We start from the raw sequence: 14116 nt of genomic DNA, 5'->3' as shown, positions 1-14116 counted from the left end.
AAAATGAATACGAGTTTTGCGCGAAAATGAGGGCTTCTGCTCGTTATCGGCTGGAGTTTAGTTCTAAACAAACCTCGAGGACCGTTAAACGTCCAGGAACGAGCGCCTACTTTACAAACTCGTTTCCCTGGAGACCAAATAACAAACGAAGCTCTGCAAATTCCTTCACACGAATCGCGTTTCTTTCGGCAGCTCTTGTTTGATTTTTTTTTTTTTTTACATATTACATTTGTTAAATACATACTAAATGAATACATTTATGTTAATCTACGTCACTGAGAAATCAGATGCGAGGTAATGCAACTTGAACTTTATTGATGCATGCATGAATAAAAAGTTGAATCAACAATCAGCCAGTAGGTTACACTTTACTTTTCCAACATTTCAAATCAAAATAAAATATGTAAATATGACTACAAGCAAAAAATATACAATATTATTTTACTTTAATTCTGCAGTCTCAGCAAACTGACATCCTGCCATTATCTTTCTATTGGTTCCCTTAAGACAGGACATATATAAATACAAAATGAGCCCATCGAAGTGAATTGGTGAAAATGCAAAGGTGCTGCTATTGTACAACTCCAAGGCAACATTTAAGACGTAAGATTAGAAGTCACAATGCTAACTTTACCTTATGAACACATATTTCTTGTGATGAGAAAGACAAGTGGGCATTTCATCACGACTGTTTGGATTTGTTCTTTGATATCATATCTACAAAACTATACAGTGCAAACAAGCCAAGCTGACCAATTCTACAAGTTTCAGATCCAGTGTCACCGATATGACTGCAATACTGGTGTTTCTGTGCTAAATATGCACACAGTATTCTCCATGGTAGAGCCTTTGTAGTTCACATGCTGGAAGTTCTGGGGACATCTTGACAGTCAGCAAGGTTAAGCTTTTGTCTAAGGAATTACAGTTAAGGATTTTATACTCCGTCAAGGTATAAAAGAAATGACTTGTGTTAGACAACCTGTAAAAGAACAGTTTGATTTTAAGGATGTCGCATGCTGCTGTCAGATCATGCAATAAGTAGGAACGTGTTGGACAACTTGTATATATTCAATAATTATATTATTGCACCCGGAAATGCATGCTTTGAAACGAGTCAGATCATTTACTAAGTAGATATACGTTTTGCAAATTTTTACATACGAAACGTCAGTCGGTCATTCTTGCTCAGGTTTCATCTGATAAAAACCCTACAATAACCCACAAGTAATATGCATGACTCCAGACCATCAATTAACATCCTGTGAAGCAAAAAAACTGCATGTTTTTTAAAAAACAAACTCAAGAAGTTTTTAATTTCAGCTTCCAGCTAAAATAAAAGTCATCTATCCATAATATTGCCTACTCCAGTGGAAAAAGTTATCTTGTCTGACTCAAGAGAGAAATATGCACTGATCAAGCACCGTTTACAAGCAAAAAGAGTTCTAAACATATTCAATACTGTATAAACATTTCACTGGAGGATGCGTTGTTATGGATTATGGCGGCTTTACAAACACTCAGGGATGTTAACTGTTGAACTGGAGTCATCTGGATTACTGGAAGATTATTGTGATGTTTTTATCATCTGTTTGGACTCTCATTCTGATGGCACCCATTCACTGCAGAGGACCCATTGGTGAGCAAATAATGCAATGCTAAATTTCTCCAAATCTGTTCCAATGAAGAAACAAACTCACTGACATCTTGGATGACCTGAGGGAGAGCGCATTTTTAGCAAATTTTCATTTTTGGGTGAACTATTTCTTTAACGAACCACTATAACAGCATCCATTTGAAAGTCTTCGACATAACTGTTAAAACCATGAAAGGATACATTGAGGAGCTTAACTCTTCCAGCTGAAGGGAAAAAGTGAACTTCATTAGACTGTCTGGACAACTGCATGAAAGAACTCATATTTCTGGATTTCATGACTAATTATTTAATATTGCTTTGCTTACATTTAATAACAGTTTATCCATGTTAGTGTCATAGGCGGACTTCCTCTGGTCTTCTGGCAACTCATCCACTTCTCCATACAGGTCGAATTGCAGACGAGCCAGTGTTTCCTGCATTTCTCTCACATGCTCCATCTGATCGATGGAGCACTCATTGCCTGATTCAGAGAAGATTCTGATTTCAATCAAAACTGTAAACACTTTAATATAGCTGCACTGTACTGTAAGAGCTTACCAAAGGCTTGTAATTTTCCAGAGTGGAAGTCATTAAGAAGGCTGAGCAGCCCCTTCTCCATCTCCTGAACATCAGACACATCTGTGAGAAACGAGTGCTGGATGCGGGCAGACTGGTTACTCTTACTCGACTGACTCTGAGGCCTTGGTTTGTCTCGCACTCCCCTAAAACCCAAAAACAAAATAAATAAATGAACCAAAATATGAAGAGTGAAATATGAAACCGCAATTTTAATAACTTACACAGATTTAATACGATGATAGATGACACTCACCTGCGATACTTTGTCCTCTGACTGGAGTGTGTGACCACACCACCTTTCTGCTCTGATCTGCTGCCGGATGTTGTCGTTTTCCGGGCAGTGATTGGGGGAGGAGGCTGGTTGGAAGACGGTTTTGGGCTTTTACGTTTCTTATTATTTTCCTCCATTGTGTCATCCAAATTACCTACAGAATAAAATAATACTTCTAAGCAGAGGAGCCTGAAAAGTTTCAAGTAATTTCAGTTTACATTAAGACCATATATTTGATGATGCCCTGCAAGCTTCAGTTTTGGTAACGTTACATAATCCAGAGGTTCCCAACCTTCTTGACTACAAACATTTTCCAAGACAACATTTAAAAGCCCCATATGTAGGCCAATATATTTCCAAACTTTGTATTTCTAGAAAGGGTGTTGATGACAGTACCATAATGAACCACAATTAGTTTGCATGACTCCAGAAGTTTCAAGAACTGTATGTTCGGCTATAAAAACAACAGTTATTGAGAGGATAAATTAAAAATAAATAAATAAAAATCTGACTTAATTTTTAGCAGTTTATAGCACTGTAATGAAGTCAGATTTTGGAATATACTTTTTAAATAATATAAATCCGAATAAAATATACATTTTAAATTAATTTTGTAGCCTCCGCGGAAGGCCCTCTAGCGGGCCCCTGACCCCCCCAGCTGAGAACCACTTATCCGGGATTACAGTAGAATGTTAAGCGTTTTGTTCATGATGAGCAGGCGACAAAATTATTCAAACTTAATATAAACAATGCCCGGTGATATTAAACAGTCTTACCGCGTGTATTAACAAGCGCTTCTAATCCTGTTTTACAGTAACACGCAACAATAATAAATAATATGCGAGCGAGTCAAGTGCGGCGTGAGTCGTGAACAACATGCCTAATAATCACGAGGGCAGTGTAGTAACGCATGCACAATTGTAGTCGACAGCAAATAAGTATAATTTTACCGCACAAAGGAAGACTCCACTTTTTTAGACTGAAATATTATCCTCTTCAAAAGACATTCTCGATGAGATTAGGCTGCTCTAAAGTTGGCACAGCGGACCAGCAAGTTTACAAAAGGCACTTCCGGGATTTTCACGTCATCGTGGTGCTCTCAACACGCCCTGCGTCCCAATGTTCATACTAGCCATTATTAGTGTGTGAGATTAGAAAGCGTCCCAAAGCATAGTATGTTGAAAAGAGTATGCCAAAAGTCCCCGGATGGTCTTCTATTTCAGGTAGATTTTTTAAGTGTGGATCGTGCACTCTAATGACTAATATTGCCCACAATTCATTGCGCTTTGGCGAAGTATTCGGTTCAGAACTACAAACACGATTTAAAAAGCGTTGAAAAACTACAAACATGGCGGATGTGCGCGACCGTGAGGTTTAGATAACCGGGGTTGAGTTACTAATAATTCAAAAAAGAACGTGCTACTTCTTTTCTCTCCAATACGGTAGGAAGTTAAATGAAATGTGGAGGATGTTAAGATTTTTTAAGTGTGGATCCGTGCACTCTAATGACTAATATTGCCCACAATTCATTGCGCTTTGGCGAAGTATTCGGTTCAGAACTACAAACACGATTTAAAAAGCGTTGAAAAACTACAAACATGGCGGATGTGCGCGACCGTGAGGTTTAGATAACCGGGGTTGAGTTACTAATAATTCAAAAAAGAACGTGCTACTTCTTTTCTCTCCAATACGGTAGGAAGTTAAATGAAATGTGGAGGATGTTAACTGTGACAAGATTAGTGACAGGATGCGACAGAGCGGACGTAGTATGTCCCAAAGCTTGCGTACTCTTCTACTACACACTCATAAGTGTGTACATTTTCTTCACCAAAAGAGCACTTCTTCTTTTTCTTGTTTTTTTTTTTTTTTGCGGTTGGCAAACAGCTTTAAGGTATATACCGCCACGTGCTGGTTAGGAGTGTGGGCCAAGGTCACACAACCCTTTTCCCAGTATCCCTTACACACCTAAATTCTTTTATCTAATTCAGTCTTTTTCAGATATTGCATTAAAACAAAATCAAAACCTTCATCACATGAGTACCTTTGTAATATGTTTGTTAAATCAAACTTAATCTTAATGTTCTCCTTTCACTATTATACTTTGGGCATTTTCATTACAACATGCTCTTCATTTTCTTGTTAATTACAATGCTCACGTTTTTCTGTCTCATGTTTTTCCTATTTTATACAAGGTACTATTAAGTGCTGTATGCCCACATCTAAATAATTATTTATTCCGTTCTATTTCTCCTTGTTACTCTACCTTTACTAGCATTTCTTTGGATGTTATAAAGCCATCTTCCTGCTCTTTCTTCTTCTTTTTTTTAATCCCATTTTTTAAATCCAATTAAAAAAATAACATTTAAATGGAAGTCTGACTGGTTAGTTCTTTTGAAATATTGTATAATAAACCAGATACAGACAGCCACTTAAAGATCCACTAAAAAGCCACTAAATCGCTACAGTGGTCCAATTTAATGTCATGTATTTTAACAAATCATTACTCTAATGACGCACCAGAAACAGCCACGTCTCTTAGTAATAATATATTTTTTCTATTTATTGAGTGATCTATTAAATTATTAACTACCTCAAATAAACGCTTCACCCATCCTTTCTAGTGTAATTAATAATTTCCTTTTCTATTTATGCTCGCTTCTCTTTGGCGCATGCGCACCAAGTCACCTGTCATATGAGTGCGCATGCGCTCTGTCTGAAGGAATTTCGTGAAAGAGTTTGGATCAGCGCGAACAATAAACGCTTTCTAAAGACTTAGACCGATCGATCCCAGTCTTATCCTTCTCCTGTCCCGGAATCAACCTCAGTAAGTAGCGAGCGAACCGTTGTGCTCCAGGTTGCGTCCAGTATTTAAAAACAAGAGGATGGTAATGCGTTTCTACTTTCCCAAAGCGGAACTGAATACGAGACCAACTCACCAACTTCTGTCTTAAATAAACAAACACATTTTATCAGTAAGTTAGCGATAAAGAGCACCGTGAAACATCATGAGTAAACCGTAAGTAGAAAAGAAAAACCGACCGTAAATAGTGGTGTTGGGGTCTTGGAGACTTGGGGAAATCACGAGGACTTTCCCCACTTTCAGAGAAACGTACTAACTTTCTTAACGCGCTCATTTATTTAACGTTACCTGACGAAATTGTGCTCTGTCCTTCTGGCCTTGGGTGTAAACCGTACATCTTGGAATTAGCAGCGTTAAACATCATTGCAATGTCAGATTATACTCTCTGATAAGATTTGATTTTCTTCTTTAAGAAACAAATATGTGTGGTTTCCTGTACGTCAGTGTGGAGGATTTGTCAGATCTTCATATTGTAGTTTAATCCCATATGAAATTAATGCAGGTCCATATAGTGCTGTTTATAGCGTGTCTGATGCAGAATACAGTGAAACTGGTGTAAGAGACATGATGTAATAACCGAACCTTGAGGAACCTGTTTTTGTTGACAAGCTGGAAGTGCTTAGTTCTTAAAGAGGCGTTTCTCGTGCATGGACTGTTCAGTGAAGTCTGTAACATGCCATTCAGGATCATGCTAATCCTCTTAAAACACACCTGTTGTTAAAAAGAACCTTGGATAAGTAAGATGAGTGGATAAGAAGTGAGTTAAAAGGGATACCTTACCCCAAAATGAAAACTCTGTCATCATTTATTCACCCTCATGTTGTGCCAAACCTGAATGACTTTCACAAAAGCAAATGTAAGGCAGAATTTGCCTCGGTCATTATTATCTTTCATTGCATCTTTTGTCTTTTCGTGCTACGCCGAAGAAATCAAGTCATGCGGGTTTGGAGCAACACCAGTGAAACATTTTGGCTGAAATATTCTTTTAAGTTTGTTTGTGTGAATTTGCGTCTACCTTGTTGGGATTTGAAGCCGGAAAAGGCTGCAGAAATGAAGGAAAAGACATATGAGATCTGTTTCCTGTGTGCCGACAGGCCTGTTACACACTCATAAGCACTTTATTAGTCTTTTTACCGCAGTTTTACTACAGTGCATGTGAGATTTTTATAAGCTGGGACAGTATATACTAGTCGATAATTGACTTGTAGTGTCCTCAGTATCTGTTTATCCATTATTTTTTTATGAGTATTTCTGCTCTTCTGGGTTCTTTGCAGTGAAATACACCCCAAAATGGCATGTGTCTTATGTGGAACACAAAATCTTGATAGAAGCATCACACTTCTCTTGTATCTCTCTCACACCCATCTCACACTATTGTTAACAGTGTTTTAAACCGCACAGACATGCGCATTTTCAGTTTTAGGGCGTATAATCTGCGCTGAGTAAATGTGTTGTCTGTACCGTTTATATCCTCTTGACGTTCTCTGAGGTGTAACTTTTTAATAACATGTTTGATCGACTTTGTCATTACTTTTAAAACAATTGACAACTGATGATCACTGTCCATGCTGAATGTCTTTATTTTCATTATATATTTGCACTTTCTCACCCACAATTTTGTCATCTACTCAGCCTTGTGTCACGAAACTTGCAGTATATCATTGGAAAAATAGCGAATGAGTTGTATGGACTACTTTATGGAGTTGAACATTAAATAAGATCATTTGAGTAACATGAGGCTGAGTAATGATGACAGTATTTCCTTCATATTCCAGGTGGTAAATTTCCATGGGAAAGCTTTTTCTGTGGGCACCTTTGTTTGTGTGGCTATGACTGAACTTTGACCTCTTACCTCTGACCTGCAGACCCCAGAGCGTAGAGCTTAAGGCCACAGGAGGGGCAGCAAATTTGGACACCAGCAAGATGGCAGACATGACAGTGGAGGACATCACATTGAGAGCCAACCATGTTACAGATGAGGTATGCTTGTCATCTAGTACTATAGCCATATAACAAAAAAGCAAATATATATATATTTTTAATTAGATGTCATTTTGCAAGTTCCCGTATATGTGCCAACTCATTGTTTGTGACAGCAAAGTCACTGCGAAGTCTTTTTCTCTTTACTCGCAATTTAATTGCTCTGTTTCTCAACCTTATTAAATGTTTCATGCACTAACAGTTGTAAAATAATATTCTTCACGTATATTTTTTGGCTTTGGGATCTTCCGTGCTATTAAAATCGTCAGATAATGTTAACATACTCCTTTCTTGCTTTACTCATAACTTTGTTTCTTTCTCTCTTTCTCTTTCTTGCTGCCTCTGAAGGGACTTACATGAGCCTGTGTGCTGTAATTAAGACTAATAGCATGAAGGGGACACTGTACTCATGCACCAAAGCATGGGTGACTGGGGGTAAACGGGATCCATGAAACCCCCACCCACTTTACATGTTTTTACTGTGAATGTGCAATTAGTGTTTAAGCACCATTAGAATGTAATTTCCCAGGTCAAAAGTGGATTAACAATAGCTGATTTCTTAATAGCCCTATTTGGAAATGTTTTATTTTTCACAGTTATGCCAATATGCCACCCCATTACTGTGTACATCTTGTGTTCCTTGCATGGTTTCATAGCATTATCTAGGCTTTTCACATTTCTGACACTTTCTGTATTTAACTGCCAGTTTATGTTTTTTTCTCTCATAAATATCTACCCTTTGTGGCTTCATGAGCCAGATGCACTGAAGTGTTCAGTGTGCATTGTTTTATTTGATGTTTGCATCAAATGAATGTTCAACAGAATAAGGGCTGTGTCACATTACCGTAGTTATTTGACTACCTTTTGAATATGTGCATTTTGTTTCTTTCAGTCACTTGAAAGCACTAGGCGGATGCTACAGATGTCAGAGGAGGTAAGAGTTCCATATATATATATATATATATATACACACACACACGTATATACTGTATATGTGTATATATATATATATATATATATATATATATATATATATATATATATATATATATACACATATACTGTATATGTGTGTGTGTGTGTGATATCCAAGGTTGCATTTAGTTTGAAATTTGGATTATTTTATAAATGCAGTGAGCCTATTATATATAAATATATTTAATATATAAACAACACATTTTTTAAATATATACACGTATGTGTGTGTATTTATATATACATGTAAATATACACACATATTATGTAAACAAACTTTTAATTTGGATATGATTAATCACGATTAATCGCTTTGACAGCACTAGTGCAGATTCATGAATGCTCACAATCACCTGCATTTGAGTTATATAAATCTTGATACAAGTATATGTATATTTTCAGAGCCGGGAGACGGGTGTCAAAACAATGACCATGCTGGATGAGCAGGGAGGTAAGTGACTGCACCATTCCTCCTCATTCCTGAAACCTACTTTGTTAATCACATTAAACCATTGCTATAATCTGTAAGAACTTCATTTAGGAGATTATGGCTTGTTAAAACCTAATTTAATCTGCTTCATTCTGTCTTGATCAGAGCAACTGAGGCGAGTCGATCAAGGAATGGACCAGATCAATCAGGACATGAGGCAGGCTGAGAAGAACCTGACTGATCTGTCCAAATGCTGTGGCCTGTGTGTGTGCCCATGTGACAGGTTCGCTATTATAACTCCACTTCTAAGCTGGATTTAAAATATTCTGCATTGTGTTGTATCATATAACATTAAATTCAGTAGTATTTTTGCGGGGACTTCTCTTAGCATATTATTGAAATTAAATGAATTGTCATAAGATCTTTCTGGAGTTAATGAGAGTATTAAAAACCTCCTTTCTTTCAGAGTGTCTTCCATTGAGCATGATGGGAGATATAAGAAGACTTGGGGCACAGGTAGTGACAACTCCAGTACAGACAGAAAAGAGGGTGGTGTTGTATCCAGCCAGCCTACTGGTGTTCGCAATGGACAGGCTGTTTCGGGTGGGTCAGCGGGTGGATCTGGCCCCTACATCAAGAGGTGAGGGGAAAAATAGCACTAAATAATGGGAATTCATCCAGTGTCAGACTTGAATCTTTTGATTTGAATCAATTGTTTAAAGCAAGTAAATGAGAACCATATGTTAACAGTATAGTTCACTCAAAAATGAAAATTACCCCATGATTTACTCACCCTCAAGCCATCCTACCTGTATATGACATCTTAGGTGTATATTATTAAAACTGTTGGTGTATATATTATAAACCATATTCCTCGTTTTATACTTCTAATTTGTGACCGGTGTTTTGTTTGCTCTCTCCACTGCGCCAAAGTCTCTTTCAAGGAAAGTCTGCTCACTCGGCAGCCATATTTGCAACGCTTCCCTGCAGCTATTTCGGGCATCCAAGACCAAGTCCTATCTAAATGAATGGGTGAATCCTGAAATCTCAAAAAGTGCCTGCTGAACTCACAATTAAATTTCATATTTCAAATCAGCAACACAATCTGAAATGAACTGCCCCATGAATGTTGTTCCTTATGCTCAAATAGTGTTAAAAAAAAGCTTATTTTTCAGGCTAGACCAGCCAATGCGCAGTCATAAGTGCTAGTCTCAGGTTTCTAGTGACATGACATGTGGCCAAGTTGGCCAAGTATCCAAAGTGCACACACACACCGTGAAAACACACCCGAAGCAGTGGGCAGCCATTTTTTTGCTGCGGCGCCCGGGGAGCAGTTGGGGGTTCAGTGCCTTGCTCAAGGGCACCTCAGTCGTGGTATTGAAGGTGGAAGAGAGCACTATACATTCACTCCCTCCCCCCCCTTGCGGAAGCTAGAGATTACGGTTTATAATACACTTTATTGGACTTCAAAATCTCAACACACATTCACTGCCATTATAAAGCTTGGAAGAGCCAGGACATTTTTTAAATATAACTCAGATTGTATACATTGTCTTTGCCCTGCCACATAAATACATGTAGACATTTCTGCTTTCCCAAAAGAGTAACAAATGATGCACGAGAAGATGAGATGGAGGAGAATCTGGAGCAGGTGGGCAGCATCATCGGAAATCTCAAGAATTTGGCCATGGATATGGGCAATGAGATCGACAAACAGAACAAAACCATTGACCGCATCAATGATAAGGTAAAGCTACACCATCAAACAGCCAGAGGTCAGATCAGCAGTCTTCCCCATGATTGTGTAGCCTAGTGAACCAAACTGAGAGACCATTTTAAAATATATATAATTTTTCCCAGGCTGATATGAATAAAGCTCGCATTGATGAAGCCAACCAACGAGCCAACAAACTTCTGTAGAGAATGGACACTGCCAGCATCGCTCAGGAGCCTGATTGTTTGATCTCTCTCTCTCTCACACACACACACACACACACACTTTCTGCTTCACAGCAATGAACTACAGCAAGTGAGTTAAGTTCTTCCAATGCCATCTGTGCCTTTTTTTTTTTACCGTTCCGTTTGTCCTATTGTAAATAGTTGGACACATGCACACAGATATATTATAGAGCCTCCTGTACAATCAAGTCTTCACCCTTAATGTATGAGACAAATATGCTGGACGCACCGAGTGCAGTTGTTTTTGTGGCTTTGCTCACTGCGCTCCTCTCAGTCTGTAATGGATGGAGTCTAATCTCTCGGGATGGTGATGGGTTTTGTCCGTCCCTCTCACTACACTTCAGTCAACATGGCTAATTGCTTCAATAGACTGAATGAGTGGCCAAAGACTTACGACAGAACTTTTCATGTTCTGGTATGCTGCCCTTATAGTCGTTGATATATGTTTGGGCTAATGATATAATGTTTGTTTTCTGTTTAGCTTGATCTATGACTGATTATACTCATATTTAATTATCTTAAAAGTCATTAATGGGCCTTGTGAATACAGTTCAATGTTTGGGGGGGAAATAATTTACCATGCTATATAGGAATTGGACATTTCAATGTATCTGTTTTACTGCTAATAAAGCCTGTATAATAATTCCTTGGATGTTTTCCCTTTTTGTGTGTTGTCGACTTTACAAGTAGAGGGTGCTGCCACATTACTTTATTTTATGATGAAAATTTGAAGATGGGATTTGAGGTGTTTATTGCCAGTATATACACCAGTGCATTTTCCAAACTAGCATTGTAAGATACGCTTAGTTAGTTGACAAGTTCTGTGCCGGGTTCAGACTACACGATATTTTTGTCGGTCACGATAGTCACTGTGTCAGATTACACGATTTTGACTCCTAAAATCTTGTCGTGGCGTGGACAAGAAACATGTCAGACTACACGTTGCTTCCCAACCATTCATCGCGTGCCGTCTTTAACGACGCGCGTGATGTCATCAAGAAGGGAACTAGCGACTGACTTCCGGAAACAAGAGTGTAAACATTGCTGAAGCACTTCCGCTATAGTTCGCCAGCATTTTTCTTTCTTTGTTCTGTCGTGGTAGTCCCTCGATGACACATCATACAGGCAGGAGTACTGTTGCCACAGCTCCACGAACCTTTCCTCCATCTCATAATTCCACCTAGCAGCACCATCATCTCTCTTTCATTTTGCCATGTTTGAAACCTGTGTACACTCTTAGAAAATAAAGGTGCTTCACGATGCCATAGAAGAACCTTTTTTGTCTAAATGGTTCCATAAAGAACCTTTAACATCTGAAGAACCTTTCTGTTTCACAAAAGGTTCTTTGTGGTGAAAAAAGGTTCTTCAGATTATAAAAAGGTAAGAAAGAGATGGTTCTTTAAAGAACCTTTGACTGAATGGTTCTTTGTGGAACCAAAAATGGTTCTTCTATGGCATCGCTGTGAAGAACCTTTTGAAGCACCTTTATTTTTAAGAGTGAAAGAGCTTCTGTGCTGCTATTGGTCAATGTCACCAATGGGACAGAACTCGTAAACATTAAACATGCTAGTCGTGATGTTGTGAAGCATCGCAGACGCGGAATCGGTTGTCGTCCACTATGACACACTACACGTGCTGAAACGATGAAATCTTTCGCCCATTGTCGTTTACGAATCCCTACCTCAAGCAAATCATGGCAAAATCGGGCTAAAATCGTGTAGTCTGAACCGGGGATTATTAGTCTACCATGGCTGAGAGATGAGGGCTGTTTTCTGTTAATTCCAGCTTTCATCTGTTCATGGATAGTTCTACTTGGACCGACTCTTCTCTGGTCTTCCTCAGGAGGATTTAATTATTTGAATTATTTGATGCCTCAAGAACTAGGACAGTGCCTTTGTTTCAACTCCCTTTGAGACTTTCTGTGTCCGCTGTTTAGGAGACTGCTGAGGAGGGTCCGCATATGCTGTGGAGCCAGAGGAACCATCCTCAAGTTTTCAGCCAGCCCTGTTCCCTGACAAAGTCTGACAAATGTAATGCGACATCGGATGTAATGTAAAAAATAAAATCTGATGAAAAATTATTTGTATTTGATGCTACTCGTATAGTAAAACTTGATATTTATTAGAAAACAGAAAGACATTCACAGTTAAAAGGACAGCTCAGTGTATTTTCCCATGTAGGTCAAAAACTGTCTATACCTTCCCACCCCACTATGCCACCTCACTTCCTGTTAAGAATGGTTGCCCATAGAAGTAGCAAAGGCAGGTGCAATACCTGTCATTATCTAATCATTTTAAATATGTAACACTGTGGCTCCAAGCATTGGTTCATCAACAACTTCATACACATGATTTTAAAGAACATACAACTTCAGAATCTTGAGAGCTCTGGCCTGGATTAAATATTAGAGGTAAAGGTTAAGGTGGGATGTGGTTATTGGTTGGGCAAGTACCTTGTTTCTCCTTTTTTGTACCCACAACTGTCACTGAGGGATTTTTGTGATGCAAAGAGGAAACTTTAACATGTACAACTGAATGATTACAACACTCAGAACTGGAGCATCTTGAGAGTAAGTTCACAGATACACATACACTTTTAGAGGAGCTAAAAGAGGCACAAAAATATTCTACTAGACAATCACTTGTACTTTTTCTATTGTTGAAATTCTGCTGCTTAATAGATTATTTAGCGTGTCTTAAATTAATCAAGCTGAGGTGATTGTTACTGAGGTAGGAATCATGTTTTAAGCCAAGTTAGAGAAAAGATTTCATTAAATCATACCATGATGTGTATTGTTTTATTATTATAATTTCTGATTGGGAGGCTAAGAACTGTTCTCTTTTCATTTATAATTGTCATGCATATATTTTCACATGAATTTCTGTGGCAGTCTTTGATTATATGCAAATGTATCATCTTAAATTTAACATACTTTTACCAGAGTGTATGTAAAGTTTCTTGCCAGCAGAATGGCTGAAATGTCAGAGGAGGAGATGATAATTAAAGCCAACCAATTAACAGATGAGGTAAGTTTGTTATCGGATTCCACGAGTATTTATTAAGATCATGAGATGAATCCTTCTTGTTTTTCTTTAATTAGTTGCTGTTTTCAAGTTCCTGTAAAATTCCCAGCTCATATGAAAGCAACATTCTTTCATTTCTGTAAACTGAAGATAAAAAATACTTATTTTGCCCCATCTTGATATTTTCTAGGTCAAATGTGGTTTAGTGAGAAGTGTGGAAATATTTTTTTTTTTTACAACCACAGTCTATCAGAAGTATTAGTGTGGATTCACTCTTCATTCATCTGAAATATTTAACACATACTTTTGTCCTATGTGTGTGCATATGTGTGACATATAAGCTTATTTCCGTCATCGGATTAAAAAAAAAAAAAAAATATATATATATATATATATATATATATAT

The 14116-nt window shown here is 37.9% G+C and overlaps 2 protein-coding genes across 6 annotated transcripts; one reads left to right on the top strand and one right to left on the bottom strand.

The window, feature by feature from the left end:
* Window positions 1-295: 295 nt before the first annotated feature.
* Window positions 296-5864, bottom strand: LOC107594775 (coiled-coil domain-containing protein 28A-like). Of its 4 annotated transcripts, none has more exons than XM_016284947.1 (6): window positions 5632-5864; window positions 2466-2637; window positions 2192-2355; window positions 1960-2114; window positions 1835-1857; window positions 296-911 (listed from the first exon to the last, which is right to left on the bottom strand). In XM_016284947.1, exons 1-6 carry the CDS (start codon window positions 5705-5707, stop codon window positions 857-859), a joined length of 645 nt encoding a protein of 214 aa, XP_016140433.1. In that variant the 5' UTR covers window positions 5708-5864; the 3' UTR covers window positions 296-856. The 4 variants fall into 4 exon arrangements, with proteins under 4 accessions (XP_016140433.1, XP_016140435.1, XP_016140434.1 ...); XM_016284949.1 differs by lacking the exon at window positions 5632-5864 and adding an exon at window positions 3422-3744; XM_016284948.1 differs by lacking the exon at window positions 5632-5864 and adding an exon at window positions 3434-3743.
* Window positions 5150-11330, top strand: LOC107594774 (synaptosomal-associated protein 23-like). Of its 2 annotated transcripts, none has more exons than XM_016284946.1 (8): window positions 5150-5307; window positions 7209-7323; window positions 8216-8257; window positions 8701-8749; window positions 8894-9011; window positions 9195-9368; window positions 10331-10475; window positions 10589-11330. In XM_016284946.1, the coding sequence occupies exons 2-8, from the start codon at window positions 7267-7269 to the stop codon at window positions 10646-10648; spliced, it is 645 nt and encodes a 214-aa protein (XP_016140432.1). In that variant the 5' UTR covers window positions 5150-5307; window positions 7209-7266; the 3' UTR covers window positions 10649-11330. The 2 variants fall into 2 exon arrangements, with proteins under 2 accessions (XP_016140432.1, XP_016140431.1); XM_016284945.1 differs by lacking the exon at window positions 5150-5307 and adding an exon at window positions 5339-5499.
* Window positions 11331-14116: the final 2786 nt, after the last annotated feature.

The sequence above is a fragment of the Sinocyclocheilus grahami genome, unplaced genomic scaffold, assembly GCF_001515645.1.
Source record: "Sinocyclocheilus grahami isolate Dianchi unplaced genomic scaffold, SAMN03320097.WGS_v1.1 scaffold191.1, whole genome shotgun sequence".
Lineage (NCBI taxonomy): Eukaryota > Metazoa > Chordata > Actinopteri > Cypriniformes > Cyprinidae > Sinocyclocheilus > Sinocyclocheilus grahami.
Note: the sequence above shows the minus strand (reverse complement) of the source record. Positions and strands in the feature narration are given on the sequence as shown.

Bases quoted from the DNA above. Each gene is read 5' to 3' on its own strand.
- LOC107594774 (XM_016284945.1), top strand. The intron at 8,750-8,893 runs GTAAGTGACTGC...TGTCTTGATCAG, and splicing joins CATGCTGGATGAGCAGGGAG to AGCAACTGAGGCGAGTCGAT. The intron at 10,476-10,588 runs GTAAAGCTACAC...AATTTTTCCCAG, and splicing joins TTGACCGCATCAATGATAAG to GCTGATATGAATAAAGCTCG.
- LOC107594775 (XM_016284947.1), bottom strand. From the start codon at position 5,707: ATGATGTTTAACGCTGCTAATTCCAAGATGTACGGTTTACACCCAAGG. The intron at 2,115-2,191 runs GTAAGCTCTTAC...TCTCTGAATCAG, and splicing joins TGGAAAATTACAAGCCTTTG to GCAATGAGTGCTCCATCGAT. The intron at 912-1,834 runs GTATCCTTTCAT...GTAATTCCTTAG, and splicing joins GAAGAGTTAAGCTCCTCAAT to ACAAAAGCTTAACCTTGCTG.